The 15,925-nt window shown below is 45.2% G+C and overlaps 1 protein-coding gene across 1 annotated transcript in view; it reads left to right on the top strand.

The window, feature by feature from the left end:
• Nucleotides 1-12,253: 12,253 nt before the first annotated feature.
• LOC125953795 (uncharacterized) overlaps nt 12,254-15,925 on the top strand; it is a gene marked incomplete at its 5' end in the record, with an annotated part of 43,208 nt that continues 39,536 nt past the window's right edge. Inside the window, one exon of the mRNA XM_049683575.1 lies at nt 12,254-12,467. Coding sequence (XP_049539532.1) covers nt 12,254-12,467 — 214 coding nt within the window. The remainder of the gene's footprint in view (nt 12,468-15,925) is intronic.

Below are 15,925 nucleotides of genomic sequence, written 5' to 3'. Positions count from 1 at the left end.
TCCTTTCCGAGCCGAGCGTGTGCCAGGAGCATGCACGGGACCAACCTCACGCAAGGAGCGGCGCACCACCGTCGTCCCCAAATGGGAATCGTGAGCAATAAATACTGCTTTGCCAGAGGTCTACAGCGCCGGATACATTTAGCATGATTGTCCCGTTAGCATCGTGGCCTCGCGTGAAAAATGGCACCGGGCCCCGTGGACTCGAGCTGGAAATCCCCCTTTTTTCCCCCATCGCTCGCTGGCTCGATCGTCGACCAAACAAAAGAGCAAATCGCGAGCCAGCCAGCCAGTGTGTTGCCTACATAACTCACCGGGCGGGCGCCCGTGCGTGTGTGTTGTATGTTTCAGCGGAACGGAATAATGTTTTATTTCATTTCCAACCTCTTTTCGAATTATTCTCTGCGATCGTCTTGATTTTTTGGCACACAAACACAACAGTGGCCACCGGCTCGAGCAATCGGTTCCGAGACTTCCGAGTGGTTTCTAAGGTCTCAGGGCTTGGTCCCCCAGAGGCGCGCCACCGGGGCAGGGCTTTATCATTGTGGGTATCATTTTATTTGCTCAACAGCTCGTTAAACTTTCATCGGCAACGGCACAAAGGGTGACCGACGAGCGGAATGTGGCCCTGTTTTGGAGCTGTTGCAAGTCACGGTCAGGAACAATCGTTCAGGAAGAGGCCACCTACAGGTTCCCCTTGGAAATTGGCGAGACAACAAAACGATGTGTTGATGGCGGTTGAAATTAAGAAAAACGGAGCGAACGGAAATGCAATGTCGTTTGCCCAAGAAGAATACGACGAATGATTATTATCGTTCCCATTTTTCGTGCTGCTCGTCATCGGGCACCATAGCGGCATCTGCTGGAATCAGGTTGAGCATGTTTGCAGTCGGTTCGCAAATGGCCACGTAATGACCATTTATATGGAGTAACTTTCTCAATTGGTCCACGCGGTGGTGGTAGATATGGTCTAGCGGGAAGCTAATTTGAAAAGTCCAACTACCGCATGATAAGATCAGGTTCCTCCTCGAGGCTCTAAAGGCTCTAAAGGCAAGGAGTACTTCAACTCCATAAGGCCTCGGGCCCCGGGACGGCTCAATGTTCGTGTGTCGTATAAATCTGGCAATCTTTAACAATCTTAAACCAAAGTTACTCACATACTCCCGGGCGTCTATGTGTGTGTCTATGTGTGTGTGACTAGCCGTACTGCCCACGGAGACACTGTTTGTATTTCTGCTTTGAAGATTGTGCCAAGAAGTTAGCCCCTGGGTTTTCCTTCGGGGGAATTCTCTGTTTGCTTTGGCCGCAATGAACGAGGTCTGGACTTGCATGGTGGTTGTGGCTGGACTAGCCCTACGGCTATCTAGAAATAGAGAGAGAGGGGAGTGCAGGTCACACACATACACACACACACACACACAACTTCTGGCTCCGGGAAGTTAAAATCTTAACACGAATGGACTTCGAACTTTCTGACCACGCCATTTCCAAGAATATGCTCGTGGGTGCATGTGGGTGTATGGGACGGTCAGAGAGAGAGAGCAGAGGAGATGCAGCTGGTAATGTAAACGCCTGGTAGCGTGTGCCGTCCATTTGTTAAGGAATTTTCGGAAAAGGGAAATGGGAAGGGGAATGAAACGTTTCCTGCCCGGTAACTGCTGCTGCTACTGCTGCTGCTTGCATGCCCAGCGCCCAGCGTTTGCATAAATCATGATAAGCACTTTAATGAAGATCTAGGAGCGAGGTGAATAAATAGAGAAAGCGATAAAGTGAGACCACCACCCACCCCCCCTGAACTCGAACGGACGTCTTACTCTTAGCACACATTTCTCATTAGCAAACGTTAGTTAGTTAGTTCGAGCGGAAGCAAACAGATTACTTAGCGATAGTTGGATGGGCCGAGGCTTGGGACCTTGGCAACTTGGAAATTAAATCCTCCATTTTACTGCTGTTCCCGGAACACTGACTCCGCGTTCGCTGTAGAATCGTTCTCAATCGCGAACGCGATTTTCCATCCATTTTCCATCCATCCATCCCTTCGGAAAAGCAGCGAACGAACGAACGAACGAACGAGCATGACGGACGACCGGCGATCAGGTTGGCACAAAAGTGCAACTTTTCACTGTCATTGCGCGTTGTTTAATTTTTGATTGACGAAAATTTATGGTGCTCAAGGACGCACCCAACAGGCACCATGTTTGTTGGGTGTTTGGAGTTTCGAAGGCCACACCACGACGCTACGATTTGGTGATGACGGCAGGAAAGGGAAGTCGTGTCGTGAGCCTTAGATACCCCTTCGTGGCTTGCTTCGATGACTATACTGCTTGACGCAAAATCCGTTAACCTCCTTCTTTTCGGCTGTCGTCGACGAGGACCTGCACCAGTTTGCTTGTCCCGTCCCGCCGAGTGTGTGCATGTGTGCGTGTACGGAGTGAAAAATGAGTATTCATCCATTACCTTTTGCGCTGCGGAATCCCGATGGTCCCCGGGGGGGGTTGCTGTTGCGCCCAAGTGATGCTTCCGAACCGAACATCCTTCACCACAACGCACTAATCCACTCCTGCTGGGCTTCATTTAAGGGTAATCTTTTGGGGTTCGGGGTGTTTTGGGATGGTGGGGGACGTTTTGAGCTGAAAAATGGCAGCCAAGAGAGAGTGGCCTTCTGGAGACAACTTCCAGAATCAGGCGGCGGCCAGGCGCTTCCCGGCGACCGTTCAGCTTCATGTAAATAGCACAACAAGCGAAGCAAAAAGATTTTTCATTTTTTTTTTCGTGTGGCTGGAGGATTGTCCTCAAGCCAAAGCCACGGCAGTATGGTTTTCGTCAAACACGCTCCCGTTCGTTACCATTTTGACCATTTTTTTTTCACCATTTCGTTGTTGGTTGTTGGTTCTCTCCGCTATCCACTCTATGTTCTGTAGTCCTAGTAGCTGCTCGCGCGTCGCGTGGATGTCCCTTTTTGTTGTCTTCGGCTGTTCGGTCCGTTTGCTCAAGTGCCTTAAACCTATTTGATTAGGTCTCCCTCCCCCTCCCGGTGGGGCGCGTTTAAGGTAGCAATTTTTCACTTGGAAGCCTCTACGGTCTACCGCCGTTCCACAGCTCCCGTCCTAATGGTGTGCGAAAGGAAAGGAAATTGATTCAATTGCTTAGCCCAACAGTCCAATTTAATAGAAATGTGGCAAAGCAACATTAAACAGCGCGAGAGGGGACCGTTTTGGGGGTCGGTTTTGTCTTACTTTTGGTGAAGAAGAGTGGAAGGAAGGACAATTGGTGAGCACGAGCGCCGGTGGTACTGGTAGATTTTGCTGTTGATTTTTCTGCTGCTGCTGCTGCTGCTGCTGCTGGTCGTCGTCGTCGTCGTCGTTTTGGGTTGATCCGTTTATCCGATTAGCGAGCCGAGATGGCCACCAGTCGGTCAGCTGGTCAGTTCAGCAACAAGTTTTTCATTCCCCTGCAGCTCTTTGTGTGTCTCTCCCACTCTCTGTCTGCGGCTTGGCGAGCAATAGACAACTCAAAATGGATGTAGAAATAGAAAACAAAACATAAAAAAAAATCGCGAGATCGCTTACCACAGCTAGAATCGAGCAGAGAAAGTTTTCGTTTCCCCCTGCGGTCCGGCCCGGCCCGAACTGGTGGTCTGGTGCGTTTATGTCGCTTTGGCGGATTGGCCACAAAATGATGTTTGTTTTCCATCATCGCTCGCTCGCTCGCTCGCTGCTAGCTGCAACATGGCGGTTGAGGAAGGGATAAAAATTTCGCCGATGAAATCCTTACTCCCGTAGCACCCGTGGCTAGAGATTAAAAACAGAAGAGGAGAGATTTCACCATTTCTATTCCCCCCCACGCCCTGTTCGTCACCTCGGGGATGTTTTTTTTGCCACCCTCCTTTCGAAGGGGACAGTATGCGGTTTTAAGTATGACTGATTGATGTTGGTACACCACGTTGCGTCGTTCGATGGTTGAGCTACGCGAGCGCCGCAAGAACGACGGCAAAAAGGAGGATGAAAAATATAAGGGGGAAAAAAAGTTTTCCAAAATTGCATCCCAAAAGCACCTGCGGAAGCGGATATTGCTCTCGTGTAGAGAGTCAACAGCGAACGTGAAGTGAAATGCGAGAAGGCAGATGGTTAGATCGGCGTTGCCCAACAACAGCTAGGATCCATCCATCCATTCATCCATTCATGGTTTGGTGCGTTAGGGCATTTTTTCCACTCCGAATTAGAGGATAGGATAGGAGAGAAAAAAATAATCCTGACATCTCCAACCCCCCAAACCACGGGCTCGTATGCAGTGTGTGTGTGTGTGTGTCATGTTGAGGGTTAAACTTTTCTCATTAAACGTGGTCCCCCCGGTTGGGACGCCATTTTTTTTCCTCCACGTAACAGTGTGTGTCCTTCCGCCGCGTTTTCCACGCGTTGGTTTTGTTTTTTTCCCTCGTTGCTTCAAACTTCGGACACTTGATGGACGTGCTTCATGGTTCGACAAAGACGTCCGGACCAATGTGTGCTTCGAGCAGAAGTGATAGACACGTTAACTGCGTCGAGTTAATGGTTTTGCATTATTTATCAACTTTCCCCATCCCGCGAATAGTGACGCACTTGAGGGAATGAAGGATCAGTGAGAGGTCATGTGTGGAGTACGTTGGGTAGCTTTCTTGATTGAAATGATTTTTTCAAATTATCTTTCGATTCTCTGGTTGTTTTATTAGTTTATAGACTTTAGTTCAAAAATTGGAATCTCTAGTATGTAATCCTCGTGACAATCATTGAGGAAAACAGCAAATGTGTATGGGAATAAATGGCGATTTGCACACAATTGTCTGTGAAGTGAAGCATCCATCATTTCTATAGTTCCATTCGAAGGCGAGTTGAAGCTTTCTCTAACATTTCCCACCCCAAAACGGGAAAACCGAGTAAATTTCGGCAGTAACTAGGTGTGAAGCGGAGCACTTCGTGCTCCCAACACTTCGTCCAGAACGTTCCAGGACACGTTCACGTTCTGGTGGCCTGGGAGGGCATAAAAAGTGAATGTGAAACAAACGCGAGACAGCATCCGCCCCTGGCAGCCCATTGCGATGATTGCCTCGTAAATGGGAGCGAAAAGAGAGCATTAACGAGGTATAAATTATACATCAAGCATTACAAACTTTCGGCGAGCGAAAGTTTCCATCCCCATGTGAAAATCAGAGAAACGATGGTCGATGCCTTCGCCGAGGGTTTGGTTTGGCTGGATGCTTCGTTCGCTTCTGCTATTCGTGTTATTATCTGCAGTGGAAGTAAGCGAAATTAAGTGAATGAATGGAATTGTATGATAATTATGTTGATTAATAATTTGCTTCGATCTTATTTCCCCGCGTTTTATGGACCGTGCTTGTAGCTGGTTGATAAATGGTTGCCTTTCGATGTGAATTGATAAACTATACATCGGTAACTACGAAATGTATTTAATCTAATTACACAGCGTGTACAAAAACTGTAAAAACGTTCATTTCCAAGCTATAAGCGATGTTTCATATCGCAGCATGCAGTGCATATCTGTGATTTGATTTCGATATTTTGGTAAATATGCCTTCTGCATTTCGAGATTAGAATAAGATGAAACTTTTTTCCATTGTTCATTTCTATCGTCATTATTTAGCGTCATTATTTATTTTTATCGTCATTATTTAGCGAATATTTATAATTGCTCATTTAATCTCCAAGGATCCGAATAATCCAATCCAAAACGACCAATAAATTGGAAGTAATTCTGTATCTTGGGTTCTTTAAATGTTATTTGCCAGTGACATACTAAAATACGGACTGGACATAAAAAAGGTATGTTATACAGAAATTGGAAAACTATTAAGAGAAAAAGCCATTTTGTGACTAATCTTTCAAGAGAAGAAATCATTCGGCATGAAAAATGTTCATATGTTCAAGTTGATGGAAGTTTATCATCACGGCTGGCTCTTGTTCTTTTACTCTCACATTGTAGTGATTCTCTCTTATGCTAGATTCTTATATCATGCTAGATTCTTTTCTTTTCTTAGTCTTCTATATATTTCGCATATAATAGGAAGGACAATGGCCTATTGTTGCTATTGTTACTAGATATTTACATAAAAATGCTGATAATTGCAAAGGAATCAAACGAAGTAAATGTTAATGAAAAGAAATTATAAAAAGATGTAAATTTAAAACCACGAAAACTGTAACCAAATGAAACTGGTGAATGACAAATTTCAGTTACTTAAAAAAGGCGTTTGAATTGTAGATCAAGAGATGCTCTGGAGCTTTTGCTTGAGAAAAGTTTCTCGCAAAAATTGTTGCTGCATGAAAAACCTGGCAAATTGTTCACCACATAAATCATACAATTGTTTAGAATCCGATTTTTAATAATCTCGCCGCGTAATGTATTATGCTCACGTACCTTACGCTAAGCGAAGGAATGTGTTCGTCGGAAACACTCGCTTCCAACGTCCATTTGATAATAGCATTAGGAACAATGGTATTCGCACCAACATTCCACCATCACCACCGCCACCACCACTAGCACCTCTAACGACCTGTGTAGCTCCGTGTAATTATGGAGGAAACTGACTTCCGGACGCGCACGGTTCCGCGTGCGCTTTGCTGAAGCCTGAACCACGTAATCGCCATACCGCTATCGAATCGGATGGCGACACTTTTTTGTCAGGAAAATGGTGCAGCACAGGCACTGGATCGTGCTAGCGTGTTGCAAATAGTTGAGGGTTTTGTGCTGGTGCTTTCGCCATGCTTCAAATTAATGCTTCGCTCACTTTAAATTAATTTATCATTCAAGCATTCCAGCACCGACAGTACCGCAGTGGAAGTAATGCATCGAACTAGGGGAATAGTTCGCGAGCGTAAACCATTCCCTAGAAGTGGCTAGTAAGATAATGCGAAGAGAGATGCTAATATCCAAATCATTAAAATGCGATAACGCCTTGTGCTGGAAAAGAAGCAAACTGCAATATGTTCTAATGTTTACGAAAACATAAGATCTCAGATACTGGCAACAGCTTGACAGTGTTTACCTATGTATCAGGGATTGGAATGTGAAGAAGAAACATAAGCTTCTGGCCCTGGATCCGCTTGAGACCCTGGCACAATGTAATGGGAATGGCGACCCCCCGATTGCAACGCTGTCACGAGATGAAACGATACACACGGAACGGAACACCGCCGGTGACGTGAGACAATCTGGAGCTTAGCTTCACCGAATCCCAGTATTGCAACACTAGTTTCCATTGCTATCACTACTACTTCTTCGCAACGTGAAAGAAGAGAAAATAATCATTCCCATTCCTTCTCTTTCGGACGTTCCTTTACCTTATGCACCGTTGTGTGGAGCAGCTCAGTTTCCCAGGAAGCGGAAGATTAAAAATGTCCTTTCTTACGTTGCCGAGCGCACCTTGACTGAACCGCTGCATGCAGCGCTACGTTGCACGTCGCTAACACAAAAGAAAGACCTGAGAAGGAAAGATCTTGACTGGACTTCACACTGGAAGGAGGAGGGCTGGGACGGCGAGGTGGGGTTGTAAGTGTGGCCCAAGTTCCGTTCGGTGACAGTTTGCCGTGCGCCTGGGATACACACGAACCGCCCAGGTAAGTTTGCTCTGCTGGGAAAATGGCGGTTGGAGAAGACTTAAGGAAGTAAATTCTGCCTCCAAGGCAGAGAGAGCGCCGAGCGCATTCCCCGAGGTTTAGTGTTCGTTTTGGTTCGTGGTGGACGAGATTTCGCCTTTCCGGTTTTCCCTCCAGCGGGATTCAAAGAGTGAAAAAGGAAGAGACGGTGGGACTGCCTGGCTGCTGTTAAATTTATGGAAAGATTATGGAAATTATTGTCGAGGTAGGAAAATTAAGTTTTTAATTCCATTAAGTTCGTCCTACCGGGTTTCACACGTCGTCCACCGGGGTGGTGGTGGTGGTGGTGGCCAGGGGATGTGGGGGTGGATCGTTCGCCCAGTATCTTGAGCGTTGAGCCACTTGCTAATGGATCCGGTCTGGTTTCATGGACTCATGGAGTAATAACCGCTGAGTAAGCACAAAAAAAACCACGGATTCTTGCTGTTCTATACTGCGATAAGGAATGGAACGTGGAAGGAATATCCCTTTTTTTGTGGACACCATACATACATATGAGTGTGTTTGTGTGTGTGTGAGGGCAGTTAATGAAACAGTTCCCTTCGTTCCAGCCCCACCCTCGGGAATACAGCAATTGGAATAGTGGGACAAAAATGAATATCCTTCCAGCCCTGGGCGGCGCACAACTATTCGCTTTCGAGACAAACTTTCCAATTATCCTTGCTGCTTGCTCACAAGAGAGTGGTGACAGAGGGGCGCGTAGGGTGGTGGGAGTGAAGAAGCACAAACATCCTGTTTACATATCGCTGTCAATTACAGGCCTAATTCAATTACCTAGTACACCGAAATGCCGGTCCCGTTTTTTGGGAGGGGCCGTATGAGGGCCATTGCAAAGGCATTCAATTTGCACATTTCCCAGGACCCAGGAGCTGTTGAATGCAGCGTATTTTGCGGGGTGGTTGTGGCGTGGGCTGTCATGTGCACGGAATCCGCGGTTCGACATGATAGCTTATATGTGGCCAACCGTTAAATTACTTGGCCAACCCGGCGAGAGGTCGAGAGAGACTTGGAAAAGACCTGCAATTGAGTAGTCGATTGTACAAACACCATGGCGTTGTCTCGGTCTCGGTCTCGGCCTCACTACTGCGACTGTCTGCCTGACCGCCTGGCCTACCATTCGGATCGTTTATAATTCATTCCAAACCGTCAGCAATTTATGTTGCATCGCCGCATAAGCGGTGGTTTGGTAGTGGTAGTAGTGACGGTCACGGTGGTTCGCCGGAAGCTCACATACAATCTAATTTGATTGATGGATTACCATCAATTCCAATTATTGGTCATCCATGTCGGAGTTTGCTGCGAGGATTCTTCTTCGGTTACCGGTCGGTTCCAACAAATGCCGTCGATTGTTTCTCATGCGAGGGCGAACGCGTTGAGTGATTCCACTCAGTGTGTGTGTGCTTTCGATGAAACAACCCATTATAGTGCAGGTGTTGATTGTTGAAAGACTTATCGATCAAAGACAGGGCAGCGACGCGATGTCTGACGCTGTTAGGCTGCTTAAGGGCAAGAATTGGAAGCAATTTGAATTGCTCCAAAAACGTTAGGACTTTGTTCGTATGGGCTCTGCACAGCGGCTTTAATATGTTTTAGTTCATCCAGAAACTGCGTAATCCTTGGAGCGTGTAGTTGAAAGAACTTGACAGAAACTATACAAGTAATGTTCGAATTTAACTGAGTGAAGTGCTGCATTTTACTGTCTGAATGCCCGGCATATATTCGTTAGAACCAAGTTTCTTTTGCAAAGAGTTAGCTTTAAGCTACGTGTTCAAGTTCTAAATGTAATCTGAAATATTACTTCCCTAAGCAAGTAAAGTGATGTAAGTAGAATATTTAGTGAGAATAATTGAATCAAAATTAGAAAAAAACTAAAAATTAAGAAAAAATTAGAATTGATTAGTTAGAATAGATGCGAACAATTAATGCTAATAGTATTAGCAAAAATTCAAATAAACAACAACAAAAAATACTTTGAAATATAATTTATTATCGTAACTACGGAACAATGTGTATCATTTTCCTTACAGCTACACAAAGCCTCTTGGAATGCTGCTGATTCTAGTGAGGGCCAGTACTTCCACCATGGGCCCTCCAACGAATCCCACAGTCAACGAGAAAACCTGGACAGGAAAGTAACCCAATCAATCACCGACACGGAAGTGAAATCTCATCGTTGAAAGCGTAATCAATGTGTGGTTAATGTTCAATAATGGAAGCAATTCAATAAATTCCGCTCCATAACCTTCCTTGAGACCTTTCTTGGCGAAACATTTAGCGATGGCTTCTCTAGTGCGCGGTACTGCAAGAGCCTTTTCCTCTCTCTTTTCCCTTATTGTGTTTCCCCTTCCCTTCCCAAGGACGGCACGTGGAAACTCTCTTGATATGGGCTTCGTTTTACTGATGGAAACTCCGCCTCCGCCCTACCCGGAGCATGATGAAGGAAAGGCTCGACGGGGAAGGATATCGCAGCAAGCACCAGCAAGCTGCCTTGTTGACCTTCGGAAGTAACTGGAGTGTACCAGTGTCTTTGCCGTTGACGTTGGCCGCCATTGCTATGCCTAAGAGCGAAGTAGAAGCTAGAAGCACGAAGATACAGCTTGCCTATAGATGCTCCTTCGGTGACTTTATGGACGTTCTGCACGTCAACATCAAACATTTTGTGTCGTCTGCGGACCGGTTCTGGATAGAAGGATGTGACTACTGGGGAAGCAGAAGTCAAGATTGCTTCTGCCCCCTGCAGGGGTTTTGTTGTGTGCCTCAAGCGAATGTTATTGTTTGTGCATATGTGGACTTATGTGCGTGTGCGTGTGCGTTTGTGTATGTTTTTAACAAGACGCCCGCTTAAATACCTTGCCGACAGGGTGAAGATCCTTAGGGTTTACGGTTCACCTCACCTACCACGGTCGATTGACTTCCGGTGAAAAGCCAATTGGTTGGCCATAATTGCATGGGGTTGTGACCTATGCCTTTCGCTTAAACCAACGTTAACTCAAGCAGAACAGGTGACTTTTGTCGGTCGTACAGAAGCACCCAAACGGGGATGTTGAGGTGGCGAGGAGTGAGTGAATGAAATGAATATTGCTTCCGGTCACAATCCTCCGCTCTACACCGTATCGTGACTCATTCCGTGAGTTAAACGTGGGCTTCCTCAACGCATATTCTACTGACCTAGTGACTATAGCGAGCGAGGGGTTTTGCAAAAGAAGGAAAACAGCTCATCAGCAGGAGGTTCACCTTGAATTCGCTTTTCTCACCACAGGAAGCAATGGGTCTCTCTCTCTCTCGATTATTTTCGCTGCAACATCTCGCATGTCACGCTATCCTTGCAACATCCGGAACGCCAACTGACAGCATCGAGGTGTTCCACGGAGCCGAGGTTCACGGGAATCGCTCTCTCGCGCTTTCGGCTTCGGATGTTGCTGTCAGTTGCGCTCGGGCTCGGTTATCCTTGTAGTCCTCGGAACGTTCTCTTGGCGGTAAACCTACCGGACCCGTCCGAACAACGTCCGTGCTTGTGTCGGTCCGCTGCTACGTGCAGGTGTCCTTATCGAAAGAAGATAACTTTCGTCGGTATAGTGGCAGGCATCAATTAAGGTGATTAAAAATTGACTTTTGATTGTACTGAAAATGCATAGCGAAGGAATTCCGAATGAAAGTGCCGATCGTGACAAACGTGTGTGACGTCTTTGGAGTGTATTTGTTGTGTAATGCATTGAACAAACCATTTTAGTGAAATTTCCCTGTTTCTTTTATTTATTTTTAAGTTTTTATTAACATTCTTTTTAAATAAACTGTAGAAAGTACAGCAGTGTGAGAAAACACAGGCAGTCTCGTGAGTGATCCGGAAATAGTCTATTGTATAGTGAGAGCATAGAGCAGGTGAGAACATCTACGGCGGAGCGGAGAGCTACATCGGTGTCGAGAGAACTCTTTGGTGACACCAAACAGCTGCGCTGAACATAACACGAAAGACGATTTTAGTAGTAAAACCATACCAATCGATTACAAAATTTAATTAAAGCACAACAACATGTTTTGAGAAACAACGATTCTTAATCGTTTTTGTTGATTTTAAGTTAAAACGCAGAACAAAACTCCTCATCGAAAGCGCAGACGACATGATTGCCAGCATCATAGCATCGGGCAAGCAAAATCATGACACGTAAGGTACGCGCATTAAAGCAACCTTTTGCCAGCAAAAAAAAAGCATGCTGCTTTCGCGTGTTCCGGTAAAATCGCTACAAACGACTGGCACGTGCGTGCATGCGTGCGTGCTTTCTTTCGACATTTTTGCTGTTTGCTTTCGTGAAAATAAAAAAAACCCCAAGAAACCGGTTGCACAGAAAGCGTTCTCGGTATGTCAACAGTCACCGCTTCTAATCCGTTTTTGCCGTTTCTACACCGCGCTGTGCGTCGCTAACATCGGTGGTTAGATGGTACGATTGTTTCATTCCTTAGTTTTCTTTTTTGTTGTACCGTCCTGCTAGCCGAGTTAACCGAGTGCGCGATGGAAGTGAGTGAGCACTACGACGAACCAGGTTGAAACAGTCGGTCGGTTGGTTCCCGAAACGATTGAAGGTCTGTTCATCAAAGGAAGTTGGCCGTGACCTTCGCGTGGCTGGTTGGTGGACCACCATTTTTCCGGTAACCGCCCCCCGGCGGGCGTTCGCGTCGAATCGGTGATAAGACTTAATGGTTTTCCGGCTAAACGTAAAAGAAAGCCTTCGGGGCTATCTTTGGAACACATCAAAAGGCGACATCCCTCGGTTACTAAAACCGTACGCGGCACCAAAATTGGATTCTTTCATCTGTCGCTCGAAGGTGAGTGGAGTTGTGCTTTTGAGACATTTCCTAGACGATAGCTAAAAGCGGGGATTGGGGGTTTATTAGAAGCTATACATTGTCTTGCTTTCTTCTGTTGGGTTTCGGTTTCGCGAAAATTTGGTAGATAAAATATTACGTTTCGGATTAGAATTGATTTGCCAAGGGAACTCCCTACAGTCTTGATGACAACGGCCTAATGGCGTCATCATTCTCATGCTTGATCTCACCACCGACAGCGTATGGTTGTTCCGATATTTACGTACCCTTTCGCTCGCATATCTTTTAAAAAGGCAATAAAATCAAACGACAATTCCTGCTGGAAAAGCTGGTTACCGCGCCAACCAGAAGATGGTTCCCTAGACTGTGGTCCTCAGGTTGGGCGATAAACATTATGATGCTTTTGTCTCGCGAACGCGCGTGTGTGTGAGAACACATCACAAACCCTCATTTGATGGAAATTTACGGCACTCGGCCATTATCAATTCATGGCTTTTTTGGTTTTTGAAGCTTTGCTTGTTTTGAACCAGTGACTCGCGTCGTCTTACGGGCATCTTACTCGATTCAAAGCAGTCAAGGAAAGAGCACCGGAGCATGGAGCTCACATGACGTCCCCTGTCGTCCCATATTGCCTCTTTGGGGTTTACCAGTGATAGTGACCATCCTTTGGTGTCATCTTTGCTGGAGCAACATTAAGATTTATGCCACACATTGTGCGAGGGGTTTTATTACTGTCAGCACTATTTGCGTCCTGGGGGTATGAAGCATCCGGTCGTGTGCAGTGTTTGTGTGTAACATAAATACTACATTCTTGCTTTTACCTTTTCGCACATGTTGTAGAAGAAGGGAAAATGTTTTCTTTTTAATGCTTTTCATAAACCTGATCCTGGCTCTACAAGGTACACCAACGCAGAAAGAATTGGCTCAATATTGATAGGAAAATATCCTGAAAGTTAACTGGAATCAAATCAAATATTTGAAATACTTCATCTCATGCATCTCGAATATGCTGCAAGGAAAGTGCTAGCAAAGTGCCGAAGGATTAGAGATGCTCAATCAATTTGCAGACACAGATTATATTTTAAAACGTCCTGTTCCTTCTGCTGCTGATGGTTTCCAGGTAACCTGGATGCTTTCATTCAAGGACCGGTGTTTTTATTCTCCATTTCTGTTCAAGTGATTCCGTACAATGCAAGGGAGGCTACGATGCGGTAGCTTGGTAACTACCATCTTGCAGAGAACTCGAGAGGTGGAACAGAGAATGCACCAAAAGTAGAATGTGAAACACAGTCGAATGCACCTTTGGAAGTTTCGATGAGTAGGATTTTCTGAAATGGTCTCAACAAGCTGTGACAGACGCTCTAATCCAATCAAAATCGTTACACAATCGAAGTTTAATTGATTAAGTCAGTGCCCTAATCGGTCAAAGCTTTCGCATTACAATGAAATGATTTTGACATGTTTCGTTAAGGGGAAATGTGACAATATAAAGCTGCGCTGCAGATTGATAGTTTTTACTAAGTAATGTGTCCAACGTGTAAATAAAGTAACTTAGGACAAACACACTCTATCGTACGAAAAATATGCTGTCGCAAGAGAACTCTGACGATTGGCATCTAGCAACGTGTACCGACTTCGGGTCCCCTGGAGGCAAATAAGGCAATCCAGTGACAATCTGGTGAGCAACACTGAAAAGACTTTTTCTTTCGCTAAGCTTCACTATGCTCCTTTAAGGCTTCCGTTGGGATAGTGTTCGTTAAAAACCGTCTGCACGTCAAGTGCCATTGTTCTTGTTGAACATCCCCGAAGGCAAACTCTAAAAATATATACTGAAGCGCGTATAAAGCGCAAAACACACCCGAAGCACAATGTGAAGCGCTGCGAAATGGGAGCTTCCATGTCTGTCAATTTAACCTGTGGAGCAGGTTTTGCTCCGTTCACTATGTAATGTTCGTTCCGCTTGCAGCGTCCTTTTGCTGAAATCTTGAGCAGATTTTATACCACTAGCTTCATCTGCTAGCAACGCCAAACGTTGAATTTTCTTTTCACCCGGTACGCTATCACCGGGAGAAAAGAAAATTCAACGCTTCAGTATGGTGACTATCGGCCACGGTAGATACGGTTGTGTCGAGTGGTTGAGAGTTTATTTTTCCGTGTGAATTTGCCTCGGGCCATTTGCTCATGTGGTGGTGAAGTTAGTTAGCTGTAACGATTGAGAAGGAAACTGTTGAAAGAATGAGATTTTCTAGAAAAAAAAGGAGAACGCTGCGAGGCGTAGGTTACAAAATGGCAATATTGAATTTGTCACTTGTTTGCTTCATTGCCTCCGGAAACTAACGGGAACTGTTACAGGCAGGCGAATGATCGGACGGAGAGCGAAGATCTTTTGAGTAAAGTAGTTGGAGGGCAGCTACTTTAAGCCTTGGCGTTGATATTAAGCAGTGAAGTGTTTTTTTTTTAATCATTTTGTCAGAGTAGAGGTTTTATAGAGATGTTTAGCGTGATTTTGTCCCATTAAAAGTACTAAGAAATTTGCTGAAGTATTAATTTTTTTTTAATTTTTAGTTCGCAAATAATCAATTGCCAAAAAATTTGAGAAAAAAGACGATCTGAAGGTTATTTCTATCAAATTTCTACTATATTTTACGATTGTATGTGTAATCAGGAGTAGTAGCAGCACAGTAGGAAGCATGTACCTGACAAGTGAATGACACGTGTGTCTTAAAAAGGATTTGTTCCCTTTTTCATACTAGTATTTGCTGCAATCGCAATGCTCTTGAAACTACTTCTGACCATCTCGTACGTCATCCGCATGATTCTTTTAGTTCCATTTTGCTCTGGTCACTTTTATTTATAGAAACATGCTCCACATTTTCTATGTTCTCTTATCCGTAGTGGCGCAGCTGCATGTTCTCTATGGCACTGTTCAGCCCTCTCTTCACAGCCTGGACATTTCTATATCGTTCGTGGGTTTTCCTTTTTTTTTTTTGAATGCCAGTCGCTGCCGTGGAACCATTGCCCATCGCGCTAGGTCTTTCTTTTATCGGGTTCAATCACCAGGCGACGACATAGCGGGTTCTCTAGGTCTACCATAGCTTCGTTAGCGTTGGTACTGGTACTTTTGTCCTGGTCGACATCCGATGACACTCATCGCAAACTATCTTTGGCCCATGTAGAAAGTATCCAGACGGTACAAGGATAATAATAGTATTCAGACAAAGTCGGGTTCAGACAATGGCTTTCGGTAATAGCGGGTTTGCCAGGAAATGCTGGTTTGGTAGACATGTTTTACGTTCAACAATATACACCAAACGCCTTATCAAGTTTAACAAAGTTTGCATCAACATCTGATTCGGGATGACTAAAGGTGTAAGGCAGTGCGTCGCTATGTTATCGATCACGACCTGACACACAATCGTGAACAGCTTGTCATGTTACTGTCATGAATTATTCGCCTG

This window comes from Anopheles darlingi, chromosome 3, assembly GCF_943734745.1.
Source record: "Anopheles darlingi chromosome 3, idAnoDarlMG_H_01, whole genome shotgun sequence".
Lineage (NCBI taxonomy): Eukaryota > Metazoa > Arthropoda > Insecta > Diptera > Culicidae > Anopheles > Anopheles darlingi.
The sequence above is the reverse complement of the archived record's forward strand: the minus strand, read 5'-3'. Positions and strand labels throughout refer to the sequence as shown.